We start from the raw sequence: 21348 nt of genomic DNA, 5'->3' as shown, positions 1-21348 counted from the left end.
AAAATCTTGTCTTTTTTCATATTTTTTTCTCTAGTTTTTTCTCCCTTCTAATTTTCTTTCAATCCAAGGGGTTAATCCTTTCCCCTTTTTTGGGCCAACGGATTCTTAGTAAGGGGGTGTTTGGATAGAAACTAAACCATGATTTCAGAAGTACTTTTACAGTTTACGAAGTAAATATATAGAGAAATTTATCTTGTTTTACAGAAAAGTGTTTCTAAAATCATGGGTTAGAGGTTGCTAGGCACCCTGTAGGTCACAGCCTAAGATTCGTTCATGAAGTTGGGCTATACGACATGTCGCTTTGTGACGCCAAATAAAAGTCTGGAAATCGCAGCCTGACGCAAAAGTATTCTGCATTCAGATCATCAAATGGCTAGAGACAGCTGCCTCACTCGCGTCACCACCGGAGCCGCCCTTGGCGGTGCTATCGGCGGCGCCGTTGGTGAGTCTCTTCCTTGAGTTTTTAGACATATCTCTGATTGGAAGGCCCTTTTGCCTTGTTTGGTTGTTGAGTATCCTGAAGAAAAAGAGTCGCCTTTCTTATTGCGTTCTGTTATCGAAGCCAGACTTTTGGTCATTAGGTTAAATTAAGTATCATAGATAATAAATAATGCTTTAGGTTTCTTTATTCTGTAATAAACTATCTTTGTTATTAGAGTAGTTTCTTTCTTTCCTTCTTTTTCTGCAGTGTAATTTATTGAACCATGTGTTTGTAGGTGCCGTCTATGGAACATATGAGGCTGTTAGGTATAAGGTATGTATTTATTCATATTTTTTGTTGGTTTATTTTTCATCATTCGTTATCGGTTTATTTGAAGTGTTAATGGCAATCAGAATTTGTGATGTGTTGTTTGACTGTGCCATTCATTCGTATCTGTATGTGTTCAAGCTACAAGGTGACAGGTCGCATTTTAAGTAATGCAGATATCCATTAGGCTTATTCTTTTCCTTGTTCAAATGCCACAATACTTTCATAAAATGAGCGATAAAGAAAGCAAGGACTTGATGAAATCTGAGAAAACGTATAGTTATTTTGTTTGGCGTACCAGAGAATACGATTTGGTAATTTTTTATTTCAAAAGCAAAATCACTGAAAAATCAGTTCTTTTCAATCCAGTTGCTGCCAAGTATCTCCTGACATGGCCAACCAAAGCAGAATAAGGATCTTACTAGGTGTCTTTAAACTTCAAAAGGTGCAAGTCAAGAATATATTTCTGGCTTTCTGCAGGAAAAGTGGTTATGATGCCAAGAGCCCTTCGTCTGAAGTCTGGCCTTTTACCTATCTATTTTGCTTTCTGCCTATTGAATTCCCTATTCATACCAGCTTACTCAAGTAGTCGAGTTAAAACAAAAATCTTAATCTCACAAATCCTTACCATCGCCCTATAAATTTGCCCTAATGTCTATTAAACCTAGGACTGCTGTATGCTTGTACTGGTGGCAGCACTGGAAACCTGGGAAAGCAACTTAAATCATTCAGCCTACGTCTAGGTATTCGGCCTAATTAAAACACTCTCTCAGTATTTCTTAATTCTTATGTGGTTAAATTTCAGAACAGATGCCTACAACAGGGGGGGAAAAACTTAAAAGATGAGGATTCTAACTTCAAAGCGATTCAAGCATCCACATCACAAAAGACTGGAACCATGTGATGGTAAGTTTGGGGTGGGTTGTGGGTAGAGGAAGCGTAAGTCCTTTTGATGTAACCAAAAAAGATGTAACTCTCTTGACTTTTGTGAGGAAAGCAATGTCACCAATTACCAAGATCAATATTTACGAGAATTTGTAGCTCTCATGTATTTGAAGTTTTTAACGATAGGCAGAAACCTGTTAAAACAAACCCCCTGCCCCAAAAGAAGAAGCTAAACACCTTTTTCTTTCCAAACATTGGTTAGAGGATTTCAAACATTCTTCTATAGCACACTAATATGGCCTGGTCTGGAGATGTAGTTTTGTTTCAGATGGTGTATCTATGATTTCGTCAAGAAATCTTTGAAGTTTGGAAGTCTATTTAATTACAACGGAGATTTCAATTCTCATCTTGTTTTCAGTCAATAAAATTAAAGTATATTCTGTTGACGATATCACCTGATCTGTGAATGGAGCGGGGGGCAGTCCCATATATTGCTTCAAAGATATCACCTGGGGGTCATGTTATTTGCTGAGCGGAATGTAGTGCTGCACTGTAATTACCCAGTGGGAGCCTTTCAATCTGCTGCTTATCTAGGCAGCAATTCTGAACCTCTGTTTGGTTATCAGTTTAGCAGTGGTGCTCTGCTGAAATGTGTGGCTTACTTTTGAAATGGCTTAGATATGAATATGATCTTGAACCATGCAGGTTCCTGGCCTCCTAAAGATTAGACATATTGGGCAGACTACTCTGGGAAGTGCGGCTGTATTTGGTTTGTTCCTCGGTGCTGGTAGCTTGATACACTGTGGACGGTAATCATGTTCTTCAATGAAGAATTGATCTCAGCCCTCATACCCTCTTTCCCTCTCATTTCTCAACTCTTTGATTAGTGTATGCTCTGCAATTTATTTTAACCTAGGAAGATAGAATACTATCGGGCTCCAAAATAACTTAATATCTGGATTGTTGCTTGGAAAAGCTGTGGTTGGTATATCTCGTATTTTCTCTCGTCAGAGCATCAGAATTTCTTGTGCTAAAGTGATGCGTGATTTCATATATGGCAATTTATGGTGTTGAATATGTGGCAATTCTCATTATGTTTGTCTTAGATGGTCTATACTAGTCATGCGGAGTTAGTGCGCCTAGTTTGAGTACAACAAGCATTATATTTTTTTTGGTTAACTAATTTTTCACAGTTGAAGTTGAACACATGTAATAATATTCGGGTAGCATCACTCGTATTTTTTTTTTCTTGTAAAAGAATCTACAAAAATTGTAACGAAAAAAATCTATGAAAACGGAGCAATTGTGGAGTGATCACTTTTTTTTGGGGGGGGGGGGACCAAAAAAAAAAAGGAGCTTGTTTTCTTGCTCCGACCGGTTGAGATGACTGAGCGGAGAACAAAACCAAATAGGCGTATTTCAGTCAAATATCACAAGTTTATTGAGACCCATCCCGAAGTGTGTGTGTATATAATCACTTATAATTATTCCTCTGATCCTTAATGTAAAGTAGGATATAGTTCGAAAGTTAATTGTGGTTCTATTTGTAAAATTTATTTTATATGTTTGTTATTTTTTTTTCCAAATTAATCCTCTTAGTATTTGTTGAACAATAATCAAGTACGAGAGAAGGAATTAAAAAAGATGTTTAGGGTGTTTTAAGAAAAATATATCATATTAACTAATTTAACTAATATTTTTAATCTATTTAAATTAGTTAATTAGGTCTTATTTTAAATACCATGAGTATTAACTAATGGATCAAGTGTTTAAGATCGGACCCCACAAAAAAGAAAAAAAGATTTTGGCTTATTAAAATATAAGAGGGTTATTGGGGTGGAGATAAGGGACGCGTTGAAAATGAATACATCCACATGCTTATCCCAAGATTCTCCCAACAAAGCCTGTATATTTAATCATCCAACAATCGCACAACAATGAATATAGATTTGTAAATCTATACGCCACGGTTAGAATCAGTCTCCTCGCCATTTTGACTCTGCAGGCTGCAGCATATGCATCCATATGCTTGTTTTTTCTGTCATGGTCCGTGTCCCCAGCCCTGTTCTCTCATGAAAAATGATTAGGACCATAATTTGCCTTTGAAATTTGAACAGGTGAGGAAATGGCAGTAATGCTTGTGTGCAAGACTAGTAGTTCATGAAGTTTATACATAAGCGTCCAGAGCATTGTACCTTTCGTTTATTTATCATCATGAGAGAAGCCGTTGGCACTGTCTTTGAAGTCCCTGGCCACCTGCTTCTATGCTCAGCTGGAACCTTGGCATTTGTCAAAGAGCCTTCCAAGAAGAACTTAGGGAGAGATTTCCTCGTTAGGATTCATGAATCGAATATCCTCCATTCTAGATTTCTGTTTGCAGACATATATTCCATTAGCTTTTGCCCATGTTTGATTTTTTCTGTGACGCAGTGTACAGCAAATCTGCATCTTGTTCCATTCATCCTCTAAAGCTACTCCCCTTGGTTTATCTTCATGAATAAGGTTTTGCAAATCAAACATCAAGGTATGCTGAGATGTTATTCTTCCATAAACCCTGTCTTCGATTATAGATTCCAGCAATTCACCATTCACATAGACTGTACCATTTAGAACAAGCTCTCCATGATGTCCAATATCACTTTCTCCCCCAAAACATAGAGCCATGTTTGGGAATTTGTTTCGGAACCAAAAACAAATGGAATGGCCTTCAGTGTAGTGGTCCCATTCTGGCATTTTGTCCTCTAACATAACAAATTTCAGGCCATCAACCTCACGCAGTGCCTGTTGCAAAATATTATAAGAAACAAAATTGGTGTCTAAGAACAGTGTTACTGTGACATGTAATGGGGATTTGGTGAGAGTGAATGAAATTATAGAATGGAATATCTAAAATGAGAAAAGAGATAGATACAGAATAATAGGCCTCCCTTTTAATCTGTGGAACTCACCGTTCTGTATTTCTCTCTCCTTACTTCAAGTAAAATTATTTTAGGGATTCATGTTCATGAGATTTAAAATGCTCTTATATACATGGTTTCCTACGTGCATGAAACCAGCTAGACCAATAAGATGAACTTAGATCTAGAGTGAGTCAAGGAAATGCCAAATCTTTTTAAACTGGATGCACAAGACATAAAAGTGAGTCTTTTTATTCGACTGAGAGAAAGTATTGAAGAGCGAGACCTTCAATTGTGGTTTAACTTGGATCATTTTAGACATATGACACTTGGATCATTTTAGACATATGACTTGAATGTAAAATAGGAATTTCAAATTTTTGTGCGATTATGTAAACAATGCAAAAATGATTTCCACCTTTATCAAGTCTTTTTTTCTTGTGTAGAACCCTTGTAACTGAAGTATAAAAATGGTATGCCTGTTTATGATTCATGTGAGTTATTAAGTACAATACCATTTAAATACTCCTAGTAGAGGGGGAAACACTAGACCAATGCAGGACAAACAGAACATCTAGACATAACATAATTGTGTTTCATTTTATTTTCAAGTCACGTTATTTTGTCAAGATGATTTTCTTTCTTTCTTTTTTTTTTTTCATTTCACAGATGTTAGCATCAATTTCTTTTCAAAGTCAGCCATTATTAGATTATCATATAAAGGCATTAAAAAAAAAAAAGTAATAGAGAGAAGTACCTGACTCAATAATATACTACAAGACTCTGAACCCAGGTGTTTGTCGACTACGTCCAATTCTTGTAAGTTTGGTGGGATTGCTCTAAATTCTTGAAGGTGTTCGCAATTTGAAAGGTCCAAGTATTGTAACCCAATCAGGTTTTTGAATGACAATGGCAATTCTTCTATGCCACTATGATCCAAACGAACATCTCTTATATTTTCCATTGTTTTTAATATTTCTGGAAATCTCTGGAGACTGGAGCACCATGAGAGGTCGAAAAATTCAAGGGATGTTAATGAGATGCTTGGAAATGTCTTGAGGTTGTAGCAATAAGTAACACTTAACCTTTCAAGTTTATGAAGAAATCCAATAGAAACATGGACTTCATGTAGATTCTCGCAAAAATCCAAACACATTTCCTTCAAATTTGGGACTCCAGATAAGTCAGGCAGTTCTGTTATAAATTTACAACCCCTAAAATCCATTACACTCACGGACGGGAACCCCTGCAAAGCAAGATTAAAAAGATTAACTAATCTTGATAATCAGTAATCACAACATAGAACATTAAATAGCACAAAGCTTACAATGACACTAGGCATGCTACGAACAAAATTTAAAGGATCTACTGCAATTTAAAAGTTTCATGTTGTGCTTAATGTGTGTGTAATATCAGCTTAAAGCGTTTCTGCTTCAAAATAAAACATAATAATACATAACCGGAATATTGTACATGCCTTGGGTGGTGAATTCAGTTTAAGGGAACTTTCAGGCATCCTGAGGATAACTAGTTCCTTGGGACAAAAATCAAATGGAAAGGAGGGATAAGTATATCCCTTCCAGTCTAGCAATCTCAAACTGTTAGGGAGATGCTTGGGACCTGTGGAAAATCTTGCATTTCTAACAATAAGCATCTTAAGATTTTGCATCTTTTTGAAGGCCAATCCACTCCAATTGATCTCCTTTTCTCCAGGCATGTGCAGATTTATGGCTTCAATCTCCCCAGTTCCCTTCCAAACCAAACATATATATGTCAACAGCAAAACTTATTAGATGTGTTAGGAATAGAAATAAGCTTCAGCCACCAAGGTTATCTTGAGCATATCTTAACTGAAAATAATAAATACTCTTCCAGTGCTTAATATAGAACCCAATTGTTGAGTTAGTTTTGATCCTAAATATAAGACCTATTTCTCATATTTATTATTTTTCTCTAAATTACCCCTATAGATATTCCCTCAACCATAATCAAGTAGAAGAGGAAGAGGGATATTGAGAAAGATAATTATGGTATTTTAGAAAAAACGTATCACATTCTTCACCTAAAAAAAAAAAAAACGTGTTACATTTCTTATAATTAATTAACTTACCTAACTTCCTTAATCTAATCAAATTTGTTAAATAGGTCTTATATTAAGGATCGAAGGAATATTAGTCAAAAAATATAAATGTGGATGAATCTTAACATACCTTGTTTCCCTCTAAAACTTGGAGAATGTCTTCATGAAACCACAATCTAGAGCGTTTGCCTAGTTCAGTTGGTGATTGTTGCCGAATAATTTCTTTACCCATATCTTGAATCAAATCATGCATTGTCACAAGGCCATTGTCAATCTTTATGAGGCATTTATCAATCAACACCTTAACACCATAATCTGGGCATATGCCACGAGCATACAGAGCACTTGTGACATATTCCAAGCTGTCACCTTTAAAGCAACAAGCAATATCAAGAAAAATTTCCTTCTCAAATTCGTCCAAGGCATCATAACTCATTTTGAGTACCTGTTGGATCTCTCTGTTGGGAATTCTTCGATAATTATCTAATGCAGAATTCCAATCATTGATTCCTCTATTGAACAAGTTGGAACCTATAACTTCCAAAGCCAATGGAAGTCCACCAGCATAGAGTACTACATTGTTTAACATGTCCATAAAACTTGGATCAACTTTATTTTCTCGAAAGGCACTCCATTTAAGTAGTTTAAGAGCTTCATTTTCATTTAAACTCTCTACTTCGTAGATTCTTTCAACACCATGTCTTGCTAGTAAATGTTTATCCCTTGTTGTTGCAATGATTCTACTTCCAGAACCAAACCAATCAAGTGCCCCAGCCATGGCTTGCAATTGCCTTGGCTCATGAACATCATCAAGAACGAGAAGAATTTTCTTTCTGTGAAGCCTCTGTTTCATTATTGGAATTCCTTGATTGATGTCAACGAAGTTGAAATCTTCCCCAACCAGTTTAGAAAGAAGCATTTTTTGGAGGTATGCTAGGCCGTGCTTTTGTGAATTTTTGCTGACATTAGCAACAAAGCAAAAGGCTTCAAACATATCAGTAATTAAATTGGATACTGCTCTAGCAATTGTTGTTTTGCCTATTCCACCCATTCCACAAATCCCTACCATTAGGACCCCTTCATTAGATTCAACATCTAGAAGAGATATTACTTTGCGCACTCGACACTCAAGTCCAACTGGATAATCAGCAATGTGTAAAGGCTTGCAGTTAATCCTCCTACAGACCTCTTTTACAATCCTTTCAATTAAATCACATTCATGTTCTTTCCTGTCCCATCACAAAATGTTATGAAATATTAATTTCAATCTAAATATTTTACTAAAATTTAAAATTCATTCCAAATGCATCAAATTAAACACTTGAACCCAATGCACCCGTTCAAATATAACACTGGCACTGGATTTTGCTGCGTCTATACTTCTTGAAGTTTCCTAGATATTAATATAGATGATACCAACTTCAAAGTAAACTAAGCCAAAATAAGAACATGCTCCTTTCCCCCTCATGAAATGCATATTCTAACAAGGCCTGATTAATGTTTGACTTTTATCGAAAACGAAATGAACAACTATATCTGACAAAATGTGAGCCTTTTAATCACCTGAAATTTTTTAGTTGAGTTGTAATTTGTATCAGTGTTTAATGTTTCTTAGCCTTTGTTGCATGTTAATATGATAGCAACTATCATCTATATCAAAAGGATAGGTTAAATTTGCAAAGCAAAACAAGGGTGAAGCACTCAAATACCCAGGTTTGAAATAAAAACCAGCAATATCAGCAGCATCTCGCAGAGCCTGCTTCCATTTTTGCGCCTTCTTCTGATCATTGTTGAACCTCTGCTCATGTTGAGTAAATGCTTCTTTGTAGTTTCCTCTTTGATGTCGCACATCCGATGGTTCAACATCATAGAAAATTCGCAAAACCAGCTGACCTTTTTTCTGTCTACACTCAAGGATGTGAACAAGCTCATCTTAACAAAATGTCGAAGAAGCATAATTCTTGGAGAAAATTGTGACAGCTATTGTAGACTCTTGGATTGCTTTAAGAAGAGATGGAGTAATTCCTTCTCCTCTTCTAAGCCCCTTGTTGTCTATAAAAGTATGAATGCCCTTTTGATGCAGAGCTTTGTAGAGATTTATGGTAAAATCAAAGCGAGTATCTTCACCTCTAAAATTAAGAAACACATCATAAGTCCATCCATAGATGGGAGAAGAGGAGGAAAATAGCGATTGCTCTTCCATGATAGCTAATTGAAGTGGATGTTATGATGCAGGTTATGAAGCAGAATCTTCACTGACGAAGTATTTTGCTTATAGTCTGTTCTTTAGCAATGGCTTTTAAAGAAAACCATGGTTGAATATTAAGCAACTACCTAAGCATAACTAATATTTTAATCCCTTTATTGTTCTTAGTAAAACAAAATTATATGTATAATATAATAGACAGAAAAGTTGGTAGGACACCAGCTCATGCAAAAATATATAACTGTCTTTAGTCAACAGTCAATACTTCAAGGATCTGTTTAACTTGATTTGTTATTTCAAACATATAATATTCATTTAGTCTAAAAATTATTGCTCATATCTAGTATTACTTTATTTAGTTTTGAATTTTATCACTGTATACATGCAACTAGATATGATTTTTTGTATTTTTAATTATGTTGTTCATAATTTATGAATAATATTGCTCGTTGTGACAGGAAAAATGTGTCTCTTTAATATTTTATATAATATATTGACATATTAAAATATTCACTTCCCATTTTTTTACTCATATATATAGAGAATCTTTTTTGCCATCTTTTACTCAGAGAATTAATGAATAGTAAGTAGAAGAAATTTCAATGATTAAATCTTTTTTTTTTTTTGGGGTGACAGTTTCAATTATTAAATCTTGTAATACTAATATATTGATTTCAAGGTCTTGTTTGGTTGTGTATTTATCTAAGCCTTGCCACGCTTAAGACATGGTGTTTTTTTTTTTTTTAATTGTTGTTTGGTTTTTGTTCCAAATTTTAAGCTAGTCCCTTAGCAACCAATTATGATGCACTACCCATATGATGGTCTTAAAAAATTAACAATCAACTATTGATTTCACATGACCCCCAGGGAACACTTGTTAAATTATGAAAGTTAGGTCAGCCAAATATTTTAATCCCTTGTTTTGGAGAAAAATAAGATGAACATGAGAGGAAAATACTCTGCCAACCAGGGGACAAAGTCAAACTCCAAGAAGGATTTTTAAAAATCTCTACTCTTAAAGGGTTAATAAGTAATATTTTTTTGTCTATCCTTTTTCCCTTTCCTGTTCTCTTGTACAGATAACAAGTTTCCATTAGCTATATGATTTACGAATTTGGATAATTCATTTTAAGGATTTCGTTATTGATAGTATTGAACTTTTCTCTTGTAATCTTCACACTTCTAGTACTAGTTAGACTTGGAAGCTGAGTTGCTGAAGAAAAATTATTGATAGTTCGCGCTGCTATGTTTCTTTTTCGTATAGCAAGAGCTTCATATAAGAAGCTCAATTAATATATACAGGGTTTGCCGAACCCTTTCCCCCATGAGAGCACGACTAATAGATCACTATTATTAGTAATGATTAATTATAATTTGGACAACTTTTGATGTATGGAGGGTCTAATTAGGAAAAGAAACTGTGTTATGTCACAAGAAGGCAAGTTTATCTTTTTTCCAAGTGTGCAACCTCTATTATTAGTGATGTGTTTGTATTCATGGAAGATCGATCTAATAATTCAGAAACAGCTTCCTGGTTACAATTTATGAATCCAATAGCTTACATTGTGTCCTTCTCTATCCAGAGTAATCCAAGAACAAATTTAGATGAACCAAGTGACAAGACAAACATTCATACAATGGTTCTTAGCATTTAATTCTTAGTAACAGCTCGGCATTTTCCTTCTCATTCATCCTTTCTCATCCAACGGGGAGAGGGAAGAGAACGTGTGAGAGGAGGTGGGACCCATGTTGATAGATCTCTGATCTCTCCTGTCCCTCTGTCTTTTTCTCAATTCAGTAATGGGTTTGGATAGAAGGGACATGACTGCATTGTGGCAATTGTATTGGATGACTTTGAAGTTGACGTGGGGCCACTCCATTTGACGCAGGACTAGCTTAGCAAAACTGTCTGGATTCAGGGAAGATCCTTTGAATAACTCAGGGTCTGCTTTGTGGCTATGATTTATGAATCGAATATGTTCCATTCTGGATTTTTGCTTGTACACATATACTCCACACCATTTTGCCCCTGCTATACCATATATTCCATTCAATACCCCCGGTTGGTAGCATTTTATGTAACTCAAGACACAGGATATCTCCACGTGGTTCCATTCACGCTCTGAAACTACATATTTCAGTTTATCCTCAACAATAAGCCCGCGCAAATCAAACAAAAAGACATGTGGTGTTGTGAGTGGTGCAAAAATTGTTTGTCCTTCTGGAAATCCAACATCTGTGCCATTAACTCGGACGTCAATAAGCAGCTTTGGTGGTGTGTGCCATTGGTCTTCTATTAATGCACCAAAACATACAGCCATGTTTGGGAATTCCTTTTGGAACCAAAAAGACCATGAATCTCCCTCAACGTAGTGGTCAAACCATTCTGGGGTCTTATCTTCTTCTACTATGAATTTCAAGCCATCAACCTCATGTAAAGCCTGTTGCAAAACGGATCAAGAACAAAGTTATTCTTAAGATTAATGTTTGAGGAAGAAGAATTTCAGAGAACTATCTATAGAGTGCAGAGTAACGAGTCTTCTCTTATTTATCTACACGCAAATAAGCAACTCATACCTTAAAGAGTTCCTACAATAGAAAAACGAGATCAAGAAAGGGCAATCAAGATTTGAAATATGATTACATTTTTTTGGTTCAAGTGTCATCTCGTTTTTTATTAAATGATATCATCTCATTATGTGCGTGGTGTCACCAACTTCTGTTTAAGGAGTTCATGATTCATCATATTGATGCAATTAAAAGAGGGGAAGAGAGAGACTAACCTGGCTCAGTAAAATGCTACGAGACTCTAAGCTCAAGTGTGAGTACCAATCAAGGTTTATTGCCGACAATTCTTTTAGCTTCGGTGGAATACCTCCAATTTTTTCAATACTTCTACAAAATGAAAGTTTTAATTTTTCTAAATTAACTAGGTTTTTGAATGACAAAGGCAATTCTTCTATGCCACTATGGTCCAAACAGACATCTTTAATATTTTCCATCATTCCTAATATTTCTGGGAATCTTGTGAGGCTGGAGCACCCAGAAAGGTCAAGAAACTCCAAGGATGTTAACTTGATACTTGGAAAGGCCTTGAGCTTCTTACAGTGTTTAACACTCAACCTTTTAAGTTTACTAAGAAATCCAATGGACACGTGAACTTCAGTTAACTTGTTGCAGCCTTCCAAACACAATTCCCTCAAATCTGGGACTGCAGATAAGTCAGAAACCCGTCTTAAAAATTTGCAACCTTTGAAATTCAGGACGCTCAAAGATTGAAACTTCTGCAAGACAGGATTAAAAAAAAAACTAAGTCAAAAATAAATTGTAAGAACATCACAAAACATTAAAAAGAAAAAAGACACAAATTCTAATACTGACACCACTTGTAGCACAGAACAAATTTTGAAGTGTTCTTGCTTCATAATAAAACAAAATGATGATGAGAAGTGCCAATAATCTGCCTGCCTTAAGTAGTACATCACGTTTGAGAAAACTTTCTGGCATTTTGAGGATAATTAGCTCCCTGGGATTAAAGTCAGACGGTAAAGATGGACAAGGATATCCTTTCCAATCCAACACTCTTAAACTGTTGGGGAGATAGTTGGGACCAGTAGAAAACTGTGCATTTCTGATGATAAGTATCTTAAGATTTCGCATCTTTTTGAAGGCCTTTCCACTCCAATCAATCACCATATCTCCAGGCATGTCTAGATTTATGGCTTCAATCTTCCCAGAACCCTTGCATACCAAGAAACAGAGTAAACCAGAAAATCTATCAGATGTATTACGAATTGGTATAAAATTCAATAAAAATGTATTAGATCACAGCGTACAAGTAAAAAAATAATAATAATATTACGAGGTCAGTTGAGGAATGGGAAGAGAAAAATATGCGCTCAAGATCCCCCAGTGATGAGGATTTTACATGAGGGAAAACTAGAGAACACTATTATGATCATAAAAAAAATAAAATGAAAAATATACATGTACCCGTGACTCCCACCTTGTTTTCTTCCAATACATTAAGAATGTCTTTATGAAACCATAACCTAGTGCGCTTTCCAGGCTCATATGGTGATTTTTGTCGCACAATTTCTTTACCCATGGCTTGAATCAAATCATGCATAGTGACCTTACCATGATTAATCTTTATCAGACACTTATCAATCAAGACCTTAACACCATAATCTGGGCATATACCACGTGCGTACAAAGCACTTCTTACATATTCAAAACTGTCACCTTTAAAGCAACAAGCAATGTCAAGAAAAATTTCCTGCTCGTATTCCTCCAAGGCATCATAGCTTACCTTCAGAATTTGTTGGATCTCCCTAATTGGAATACTATGAAAACTTTCTAATGCGGAATTCCAATAATTTATTTCCCTACTAAACAAATTGGAACCAATAACTTCCAAAGCCAATGGAAGACCACAAGCATAGAATACCACATTGTTTAAAATGTCCATGTAACTTGCATCAACTCTAATCTGCTTAAAGGCATGCCATTTAAGCAATTCAAGACCTTCTTCTCTATTTAAAAAGTCTACCTCATAAATTCTTTCAACACCATGGCTTACTAGCAAATGCTTATCCCTTGTTGTTACTATGATTCTACTACCCGAACCGAACCAATCAAGTCCCCCAGCAATTGCTTGTAATTGCTTTAGCTTATCAACATCATCAAGAACAAGGAGAACCTTCTTTTTGTGGAGCCTATGCTTTATTATTGGAATTCCTTTATTAACATCTCTTAATTTAACGTCTTCCTCCAGCATTTCAGAAAGAAGTATTTCCTGGAGATACACTAGGCCATGATTAATTGAATTTTCTCTGACATCAGCAAGAAAACAAAACCCTTCAAATGAGTCCACAATCAAACTGCATACTGCTCGAGCAATTGTTGATTTTCCTATTCCACCAGTGCCACATATTCCTACCATTTGGACCCCTTCACTAGATTCAACATCAAGAAGAGAATTTACTTTTTGCACTCGATACTCAAGTCCAACTGGATAATCAGCAATATGCAAAGGCTTTCGGTTCATTTCCTGGTGACCTCTTTAACAATCACTTTGATAAAAGCATATTCATATTGATCCCTGCACCAATAACAATTTTTTTGGAAAATACAAACTAACTGCTTTAAATCAGTCTTGTGATCATGTCATAACATAGATTGATATTAAATGCATCAAAACAGAACATTCAGACACAAAACATCTGGATATAAGATTCAAACACTTTAGATTCGCAAATGGTCATGATTTTAGGCCTCATTTATAATCTATGTATGCAAGTACGTATAAACTTATTTATACAAAAGACTGGCTATCAAATAAAATAAACGCAAATATATTAACCAAATTAAATGCATGTTCTGCTTTCATTTTTCTTTTAAGACACATAAGAGCTAATGGGAAAGATATAGGACTTCAAACTCTGGAAGTCACAATTTGTGTTGTAGCCTCTCTAAGATGTTAATTTGGCAGTAATAATCAATTTCAAATAAACAAATAGAAGATGTAAAGCAAAAAAGAGAGGCAACGTACTAACTTACCCAGGTTTGAAATGGAAACCCGAGAGATTAGCAACATCCTGTAGAGCCCGCCTCCATTTTTGCACCTTCTCCTTGTCATTTCTAAGCCTCCTCTCATGCTGGGCAAATAATTCTCGATAATTTTTTCTTTGATGCCGTACTTCTGATGGATCCACGTCATAAAAAATGGGCAAAACCAATCTACCTTTTTTATTTATATACTCAATGATCTGAACAAGCTCATCTAAACAAAATGTAGAGGAAGCATAGTTTCTAGAGAAAATAGTGATAGCCATTCTAGACTCTTGGATTGCTTTGAGTAGAGACGGTGCAATCTTTTCTCCTTTTCTAAGCCTTTCATTGTCTAAAAAAGTATGGATACCCTTTTGTTGCAAGGCCTCGTAGAGGTTTCTAACAAAATCAAAGCGAGTATCTTCACCTCTAAAATTGAGAAAGACATCATAAGTCCACCCATAAGAGAAGGAAGAGGAAAATGGTGATTGCTCAGCCATGGTAGCTGGTAGAAATGATCGGCGACCTCGCGGGGAATGAACAAAAATACCAGTGCTTTAAAGTTATAGTATCTATAATTTTATATAACATAAAATTTCTAACAATTCATGAGTCATAAATTTCACAGACTCATGCGCGTTGAGCTAGTATATTGAGATTAAAAAAAATCCATCTCTGGAAGCGGACCAAAAAAATTGATTAGCAATAGAAAATCAAGTCGGAAAAAATCCTAGCTTCACAAGGACAGAAAACCTCAGAAGTTATCTATTAGAAGGAGAAGACCAAGTCAACAAAATGGTTTTCTTTTACAGTGATAAAGTCAACAAAAATCTTTTTTGTTTTTCTCCCAATGATCAAGTCAACAAAATGAGTTGAAATAGAAATGCATTCACAAGGAAAAAACGGGTAACGAGATAAATGAGTCAATATTATATACCCAATCTGAAGTCTGAAGACGTAAATAAGAAATTTTGTCCCAAATTCTCGGCTACCAAACAAGAAACCAGTACAAGATTGGGGTAGTATTGAAGTAGAATTGTGGAAACAAACCTTTTGGCATTGGATGAACATGCAGTCAATTCAGTGACGACAATGAGTCTTGTTTTCCTCTAGCTCGGGCATTTAAGGATAGTCTGACTTTTGTGCGTCATCTCTTTCTTCCATTACAGTTGCGGTCCCGCACGGAGATATTCGAGCACAGTGCACTCCATCTCCATATCAAGCAAGCAGCACGTATGGCCGAAAATCCTCGTCCACTCCCATTTCCCTGCGGCTTACGGCTTTGGCTGGAGAAATTTGCCTTAACGTTCAATGTTTACCTTTCCGTGATTGGCCTTGACAAAAATTTTCTCCTCAGGTGCAAATGGGCAATCCGGCTATAGACTTCTGCTATGATCTTTCTCTTAAAATTACATCGGGAAATTAACATATTGTACTTAAAAAAAGTGGAAAAATTATTACTACTTCTATTTCTTAATATAAAACTTCATTTGATTTTTATCTTAATCTTAAATATAAAACCCCAATTCACTTTCTCTATTATATTTATTTATTTATTTCGAGATAATTCTTTTAATAATGATAGTTCTAACCAGTAAACTTGATTAACAAGGATATTTTAGGAAAGACAACGCTTAATCATTACAAATAATTAACTTAACTTATTTCATTAATCTACTCAAATTAGTTAACTAGCTCTTATATTTAATATCAGAAGTAATATTTAATTTTTATTGTTGTAACTTGATTTTACCGGTCTCTAGACATAATTTAATTCTTATAATTTTAACTCAACTGATATTTAATTTACGTATAACTCAATTCTTATAGTTTAAATCATTTAAAATGATGATTCTAATGTTTTAAAAAATATTGAAATGAAAAATGCATATTTGAATTTGGAGCCAACCATGACAAAGTCAAGCTCCAAGAACAGCCCTTAAATTCTCAATTCTTACAGTTCTACTACTTCCGGTCCTAAATATAAGAGCTGGTTGACTAAGTTGTGTAGATTAAGAAAATAAACTAAATTAGTTATTTGTAATAAATAGGTGTTGTCTTTTCTAAAATATCCTTGCTAATCAAGTTTATTAATTAGAATTACCATTATTAGGAGAACTATCTTGGAAAAAAAATGAATAAATATGAAAGACAGAGTGAATTAGAGTCTTATATTTATAATTAAAATAAAAATCAAACGAGGTCTTATATTGAGAAACGGAGGTAGTAATAAGTATTCTTTTTTGTTTATTTTATCCTTCCCCCTCTTCCTTTCTCTTGTACAGATTATAAGTTTTCATAAACTATTATTTATGAATATGGATAATTGATTTTAAGAATCTTGTTATTGATGTATTGAACTTCTCAATTGTAAGTAGAGTCTTCGCACTTTCACAACAACTTAAACTTAGGCCACATTTGGATTGTTGTTTGTGATGGCAAAAACACATAGAGAAGTGTGAAACTGAGGTTTGTGGTTTATTTGGATATAATTGGTTGTTTGGATGGGCTTTTCCATTAACTGAGTTATGGGGGAAAATGGCATTCAGTTCCAACACTCAGTAAAGTGACTTTTAGAGCATTTGAAAATGCAATGTACCGTTGGATTGCAGTAAATGAGCATTGAAATTTTCACTTATCAGGTTTACCCCTCACATTTTCTCCTCAATCTTCACCAAGCACTTCTCCTTCTTCAGTGTTCTCATGCTATCCTCCCTCATAACAGAATCCAAGCATTACATTTGGTTGTTGTTCTCCCTCCCTCACTCTCGCCAGGTCTTCTCTATTCGTCGCTATTACTGGCTTGTCTCCATCCATTGTTCTCGTTTGCTCTTCTCCCTCTATCATTGTTGCCACAGCACACGTCAAAAACAGATATCCCTTTCCTTCTTCCCTTCGGCTACTCTTCTCCCTCTGTCACTGTCGTTGGCACTTTAGGTCTTTTCACGGCCGGCATACTTGAAAAAAAAAAGCTCCCTTTCTTCTTCTATGGTGTGGTAGGTAGTTCCTTCAGTTTGTGTCACCGCCTTTTATACAATCCAGATCGGTGTTCTCATCCCTTTCTCTTCTTCTATCCGTGTGGCCGCCAGTCTTCGTCGTTCTTCAACATTGCTCAACCGTGGTGTGCTCTGTAGTGTTGGAATATAGGTACGTGGTTAAATAACTAGGTCTGGACCTCTGTTCTTTGATTGATCAATTTCCCTTTTGGCTGTCTGATTTGTGGATCTAGCTGTCTGACTCTGGTTTTTCCTAAGTGCATGTGTGATTTGTGGATCTGGTTATATGGAATAGTTACCGAATGTAATGCTTGATTTTGTTATGGCTTCTAATTAACCGAAGGATCTGCTTATATGGCTTCATTTCTTGCGTGCTACTCCCTCCGTTCCTTATTATAAGAGACATTTGATACTTATGGCATGTTCCTATATATAAAAGACACTTAAAAGTTATCTCTACTTTTTTGCATTGATTTCCTATTTTACCCATATTTATTGTCTTCAACTCACACTCTCTCTTCCTCCCACTTCTCTCTCTTTTAATAATTTAATTGTTCTCTCTCATGCTCTCTATCCTTATTAATGAGGGCATTTTTGAAAAAAAAAATTATACTTTTCACACATTGATTGTTCTTAACTAATTTTAACTGTTTTTTTTATCAACGTAATTTGGTTATTCGTTTCTTATAATAAAGAACGGAGGGAGTAATGGACTAGCATTTGCATTCAATTTGTGTTGCATTATGGAGATGCCGGCAGTGTCAGATTTATCTAGGCTCAAAAATTCATATCTGTTGAAAATATGAAATTATTGATAGTTAATGCTCTGGAGGTGATTTAAAATCTTGGTTGAGGTTCCTTATTCATGTTTCATATGCTAAGCACATTATTCCTCGTTCATGTTTCATATGCTAAGAACATTATTCTTCCCATTCAGAGATTTCAAATTTTTTATATATTGATAAGGGATATTGAGGGATTATGAGTAATATATCATAAATTCACTTTGCAGTATAATTATATATATTTTTAATCTAAAACTATAATGTTAAGTTTTAATTTCTAAAATATTCACGTTATTTACACAGGTCTTGAAAGTTAAGGAAGTTTAAAAACACTTAAAATAAAAGTATTTCTCAGTATAAAAAAATTATTTCTATCTTTTAAAATTAAAAAAATATGATGAATATACCATACTAATTAATCTAAATAGCTTTTATATGAATTTTATTTATCTGAATTTACTTTTGGTGATAAATTGATTGACATATATTCCTGTGATTAAATTTTGGTCTTTTAGTTTTTTTGATTGGCCCAATAATTTGGGCTCGATGATATTTTGCTGTTTATATTGCTTGATTCTAGACTAATTATGGGTTTGATACATATGTAATTTCAACAAGAACTATGGGTAACAATAAAGGTAAAATACATTGGGATGTGAGCACCACAGATGTTTTTCTCAAAGTATGTGTCGACCAAATTTATAGCAAACATCATCAAGGATCTTTGTTTACAAAGCAAGGTTGGGACAACATTCACAAAGCATTCAATGAAAAGACATGGAGAGGATATGAAAAAAAAAAACAACTGAAAAATAGGTTAGATAACTTGAGGAAAGAGCATAAGGCATTTTAGTCACTACTCCTTCCGTTCCTTATTATAAGAGACATTTGATGCTTATGGTATGTTCCTATAGCTATATATAAGAGACACTTAAAATTTGTCTCTATTTTTTTGTGTTGATGTCCTATTTTGCCCATATTTATTGTCTCTAACTCACACTCTCTCTCCCTCCCACTTCTCTTTCTTTTAATAATTTAATTGTTCTCTCTCATGCTCTCTCTCCTTATTAATGAGGGCATTTTTGGAAAAAAATTATACTTTTTATACATTGATTGTTCTTAACTAATTTTAACTGTTTTTTTTTCATCAACGTAATTCGGTTATTCGTCTTTTATAATAAGGAATGGAAGGAGTAATTGCTAAGGAGATTGGTATAGGGTGGGACCCTGAAATGAACATAGTGGTGGCATCTGATGAGTGGTGGGAGAGGAAAAAATTGGGTATGAACTAGCTTGTGTTAATTTATAAGCAATATTATACTTCTAGAAGTGATTTAGCTTTGGTTTACTTTTAACTTTGCAAGAAAATCCAGCATATGAAAAGTTTAGGCACCATGGGCTAAAGTTTTGAGCTAAATTAGAAACTATATTCAAGGACACTATGGCATCAGAAGAGGATATGTGGGTACCATCTTGGACCCAGCCTAAGCCACAAAGGGTTGATCAGCCAAATGAGTACCGACCAACAATGGATTGGGAAGAAGGTTCAAGGGATAGTGAAGACAGGCTTTTAGGTGTTGACACTGGATGTCGTGCAGTAGTTTTGGATAGCATCAATTTAACTGTAAACACATCAAATAGTACATCCACTATACCCAATAGTTCAGGAAGTCAAGGGAAGAGGAAGAGAGGTGAAGGTACAAGAAGCAAAAAATGCCAGCGACAAAAAGCATAGCAGATGCAGTAAGTTCGATTGCTACTGGTTCAAATGATACAGCAAAGGCAATAAACAAAATGTCTAATAGTGATATCACTATTGAGCTTACCACTAATCTGCTGAGTATGGAAGAAATTGCCAATGACACTCATCTTTGTGTCCTCTGTTGTAATCTTCTGGCAAACAAGACTTTTAAGGACATATATGCTGGTTTGAGAGGCAATCGGGAGTTATTAGTAGCTTGGTTAAAGCACAATGCTGAAAACCCACTGTCACATGCAAAACCCAAGAATCCTTGAGTTGTGTCAAGTGACTTATTATGACTTATATTTTTCTAACTTAATGTATTTGGTGACTATGTGTGATGACTATGTGTTTAATGTTGTGTGTTTGATGACTATGTTTAATGATTATGCTAAAGTTTAATGACTATTTGTGTATTATCTTTTCTTTTCTTTTTTTGTGAAAATATTGCTCACATTTAGTATTTAAGCACTTATAGGTTACATAATCCACGTCTGATTCAATAGAGGGTTGGTGCGAGGGTTAGGATAATAATTGGGGAGATGAACAGTCTGAATTACTTCTCGTTTTACATGAACACACAACACAATTGTTAGAGCTAATTGTATTAATGGGCCAGTATGTGACACCTTTTCTGTGCAAACAGATACAGAACTAGTAAACAAACAAGTTATTTATGGGTATAAGGACTTTGGACGAGCATGAAGGATGGTCGATGGATATGTTTCGAATGGAAACAGAGACGTTCCATCGGTTATACTCTAAATTGGTTGAACATGAGTTACAAAATTCTAAGTACATAGGTGTCCATGAATCTGTTGCCATGTTCTTAAATACAATAGCGCCTAGCCAGTGTAATACGATGATTCAAGAAAGGTTTCAGCATTCAAGAGAAACTTTTAGTTGGCATTTTCATAGAGTGTTGGATGCTTGTCTCAATTTATCTCGAGAAAATATCAAGCCAATTGATCCCGCATTTTCTTATTGTCACCCAAAAATAGCAAATGATCCATGATACTTCCTATTTTTTAAGGATGCAATCGAAGCAATTGATAGCACCCACATAAACTGTGAGGTTAGTCAAGCTAGGCAAGACAAATATATTGGGAGGAAGGGATTTCCCAATCAAAATGTCATGGCCCTTTGTGATTAGGATACGTGCTTCACTTTTGTGTTGGCGAGTTGGGAAGGTAGTGCACACGATGCTTGTGTGTTTCATTCTGCTATCTTAACTCCATCCATGAATCTCCCTTATCTACCTGAAGGTATATTTTTTTAAATTTCAAATCAATTATTTTTAAATTCAGCTTCAGCATTATTTTCACCTTAACATAATTGAGTCATAATTTCCTAGGCAAATATTATTTGGTTGATACTGGTTATCCATCACAAGTGGGATACCTTGGCCTGTACAAACATAAGCGTTGTCACCTTCCAAACTTTAATCGTCAACCAGG

At 35.1% G+C, this 21348-nt stretch overlaps 3 protein-coding genes and 2 pseudogenes across 3 annotated transcripts; 2 read left to right on the top strand and 3 right to left on the bottom strand.

Moving 5' to 3' along the window:
- The first annotated feature begins 329 nt into the window (after positions 1–329).
- Positions 330–2727, top strand: LOC114727478 (reactive oxygen species modulator 1-like). Its single transcript, XM_028914181.1, has 3 exons — positions 330–442; positions 717–754; positions 2339–2727. The coding sequence occupies exons 1-3, from the start codon at positions 370–372 to the stop codon at positions 2444–2446; spliced, it is 219 nt and encodes a 72-aa protein (XP_028770014.1). The 5' UTR covers positions 330–369; the 3' UTR covers positions 2447–2727.
- A 1219-nt stretch (positions 2728–3946) lies between these two features.
- Positions 3947–5839, bottom strand: LOC114727465 (TMV resistance protein N-like). Its single transcript, XM_028914172.1, has 2 exons — positions 5288–5839; positions 3947–4414 (listed from the first exon to the last, which is right to left on the bottom strand). The coding sequence occupies exons 1-2, from the start codon at positions 5753–5755 to the stop codon at positions 3947–3949; spliced, it is 936 nt and encodes a 311-aa protein (XP_028770005.1). The 5' UTR covers positions 5756–5839.
- LOC114727464 (TMV resistance protein N-like) lies at positions 5761–8813 on the bottom strand (annotated as a pseudogene).
- Positions 8814–10287: 1474 nt separating this feature from the next.
- Positions 10288–15190, bottom strand: LOC114727485 (TMV resistance protein N-like; annotated as a pseudogene).
- A 4401-nt stretch (positions 15191–19591) lies between these two features.
- Positions 19592–20166, top strand: LOC114727463 (uncharacterized). The gene is made up of 2 exons (XM_028914171.1): positions 19592–19847; positions 19928–20166. Exons 1-2 carry the CDS (start codon positions 19592–19594, stop codon positions 20164–20166), a joined length of 495 nt encoding a protein of 164 aa, XP_028770004.1.
- Positions 20167–21348: the final 1182 nt, after the last annotated feature.

Source organism: Neltuma alba, unplaced genomic scaffold (assembly GCF_004799145.2).
Source record: "Neltuma alba isolate B1F8T4 unplaced genomic scaffold, ASM479914v2 tig00012477_pilon, whole genome shotgun sequence".
Lineage (NCBI taxonomy): Eukaryota > Viridiplantae > Streptophyta > Magnoliopsida > Fabales > Fabaceae > Neltuma > Neltuma alba.
Note: the sequence above shows the minus strand (reverse complement) of the source record. Positions and strands in the feature narration are given on the sequence as shown.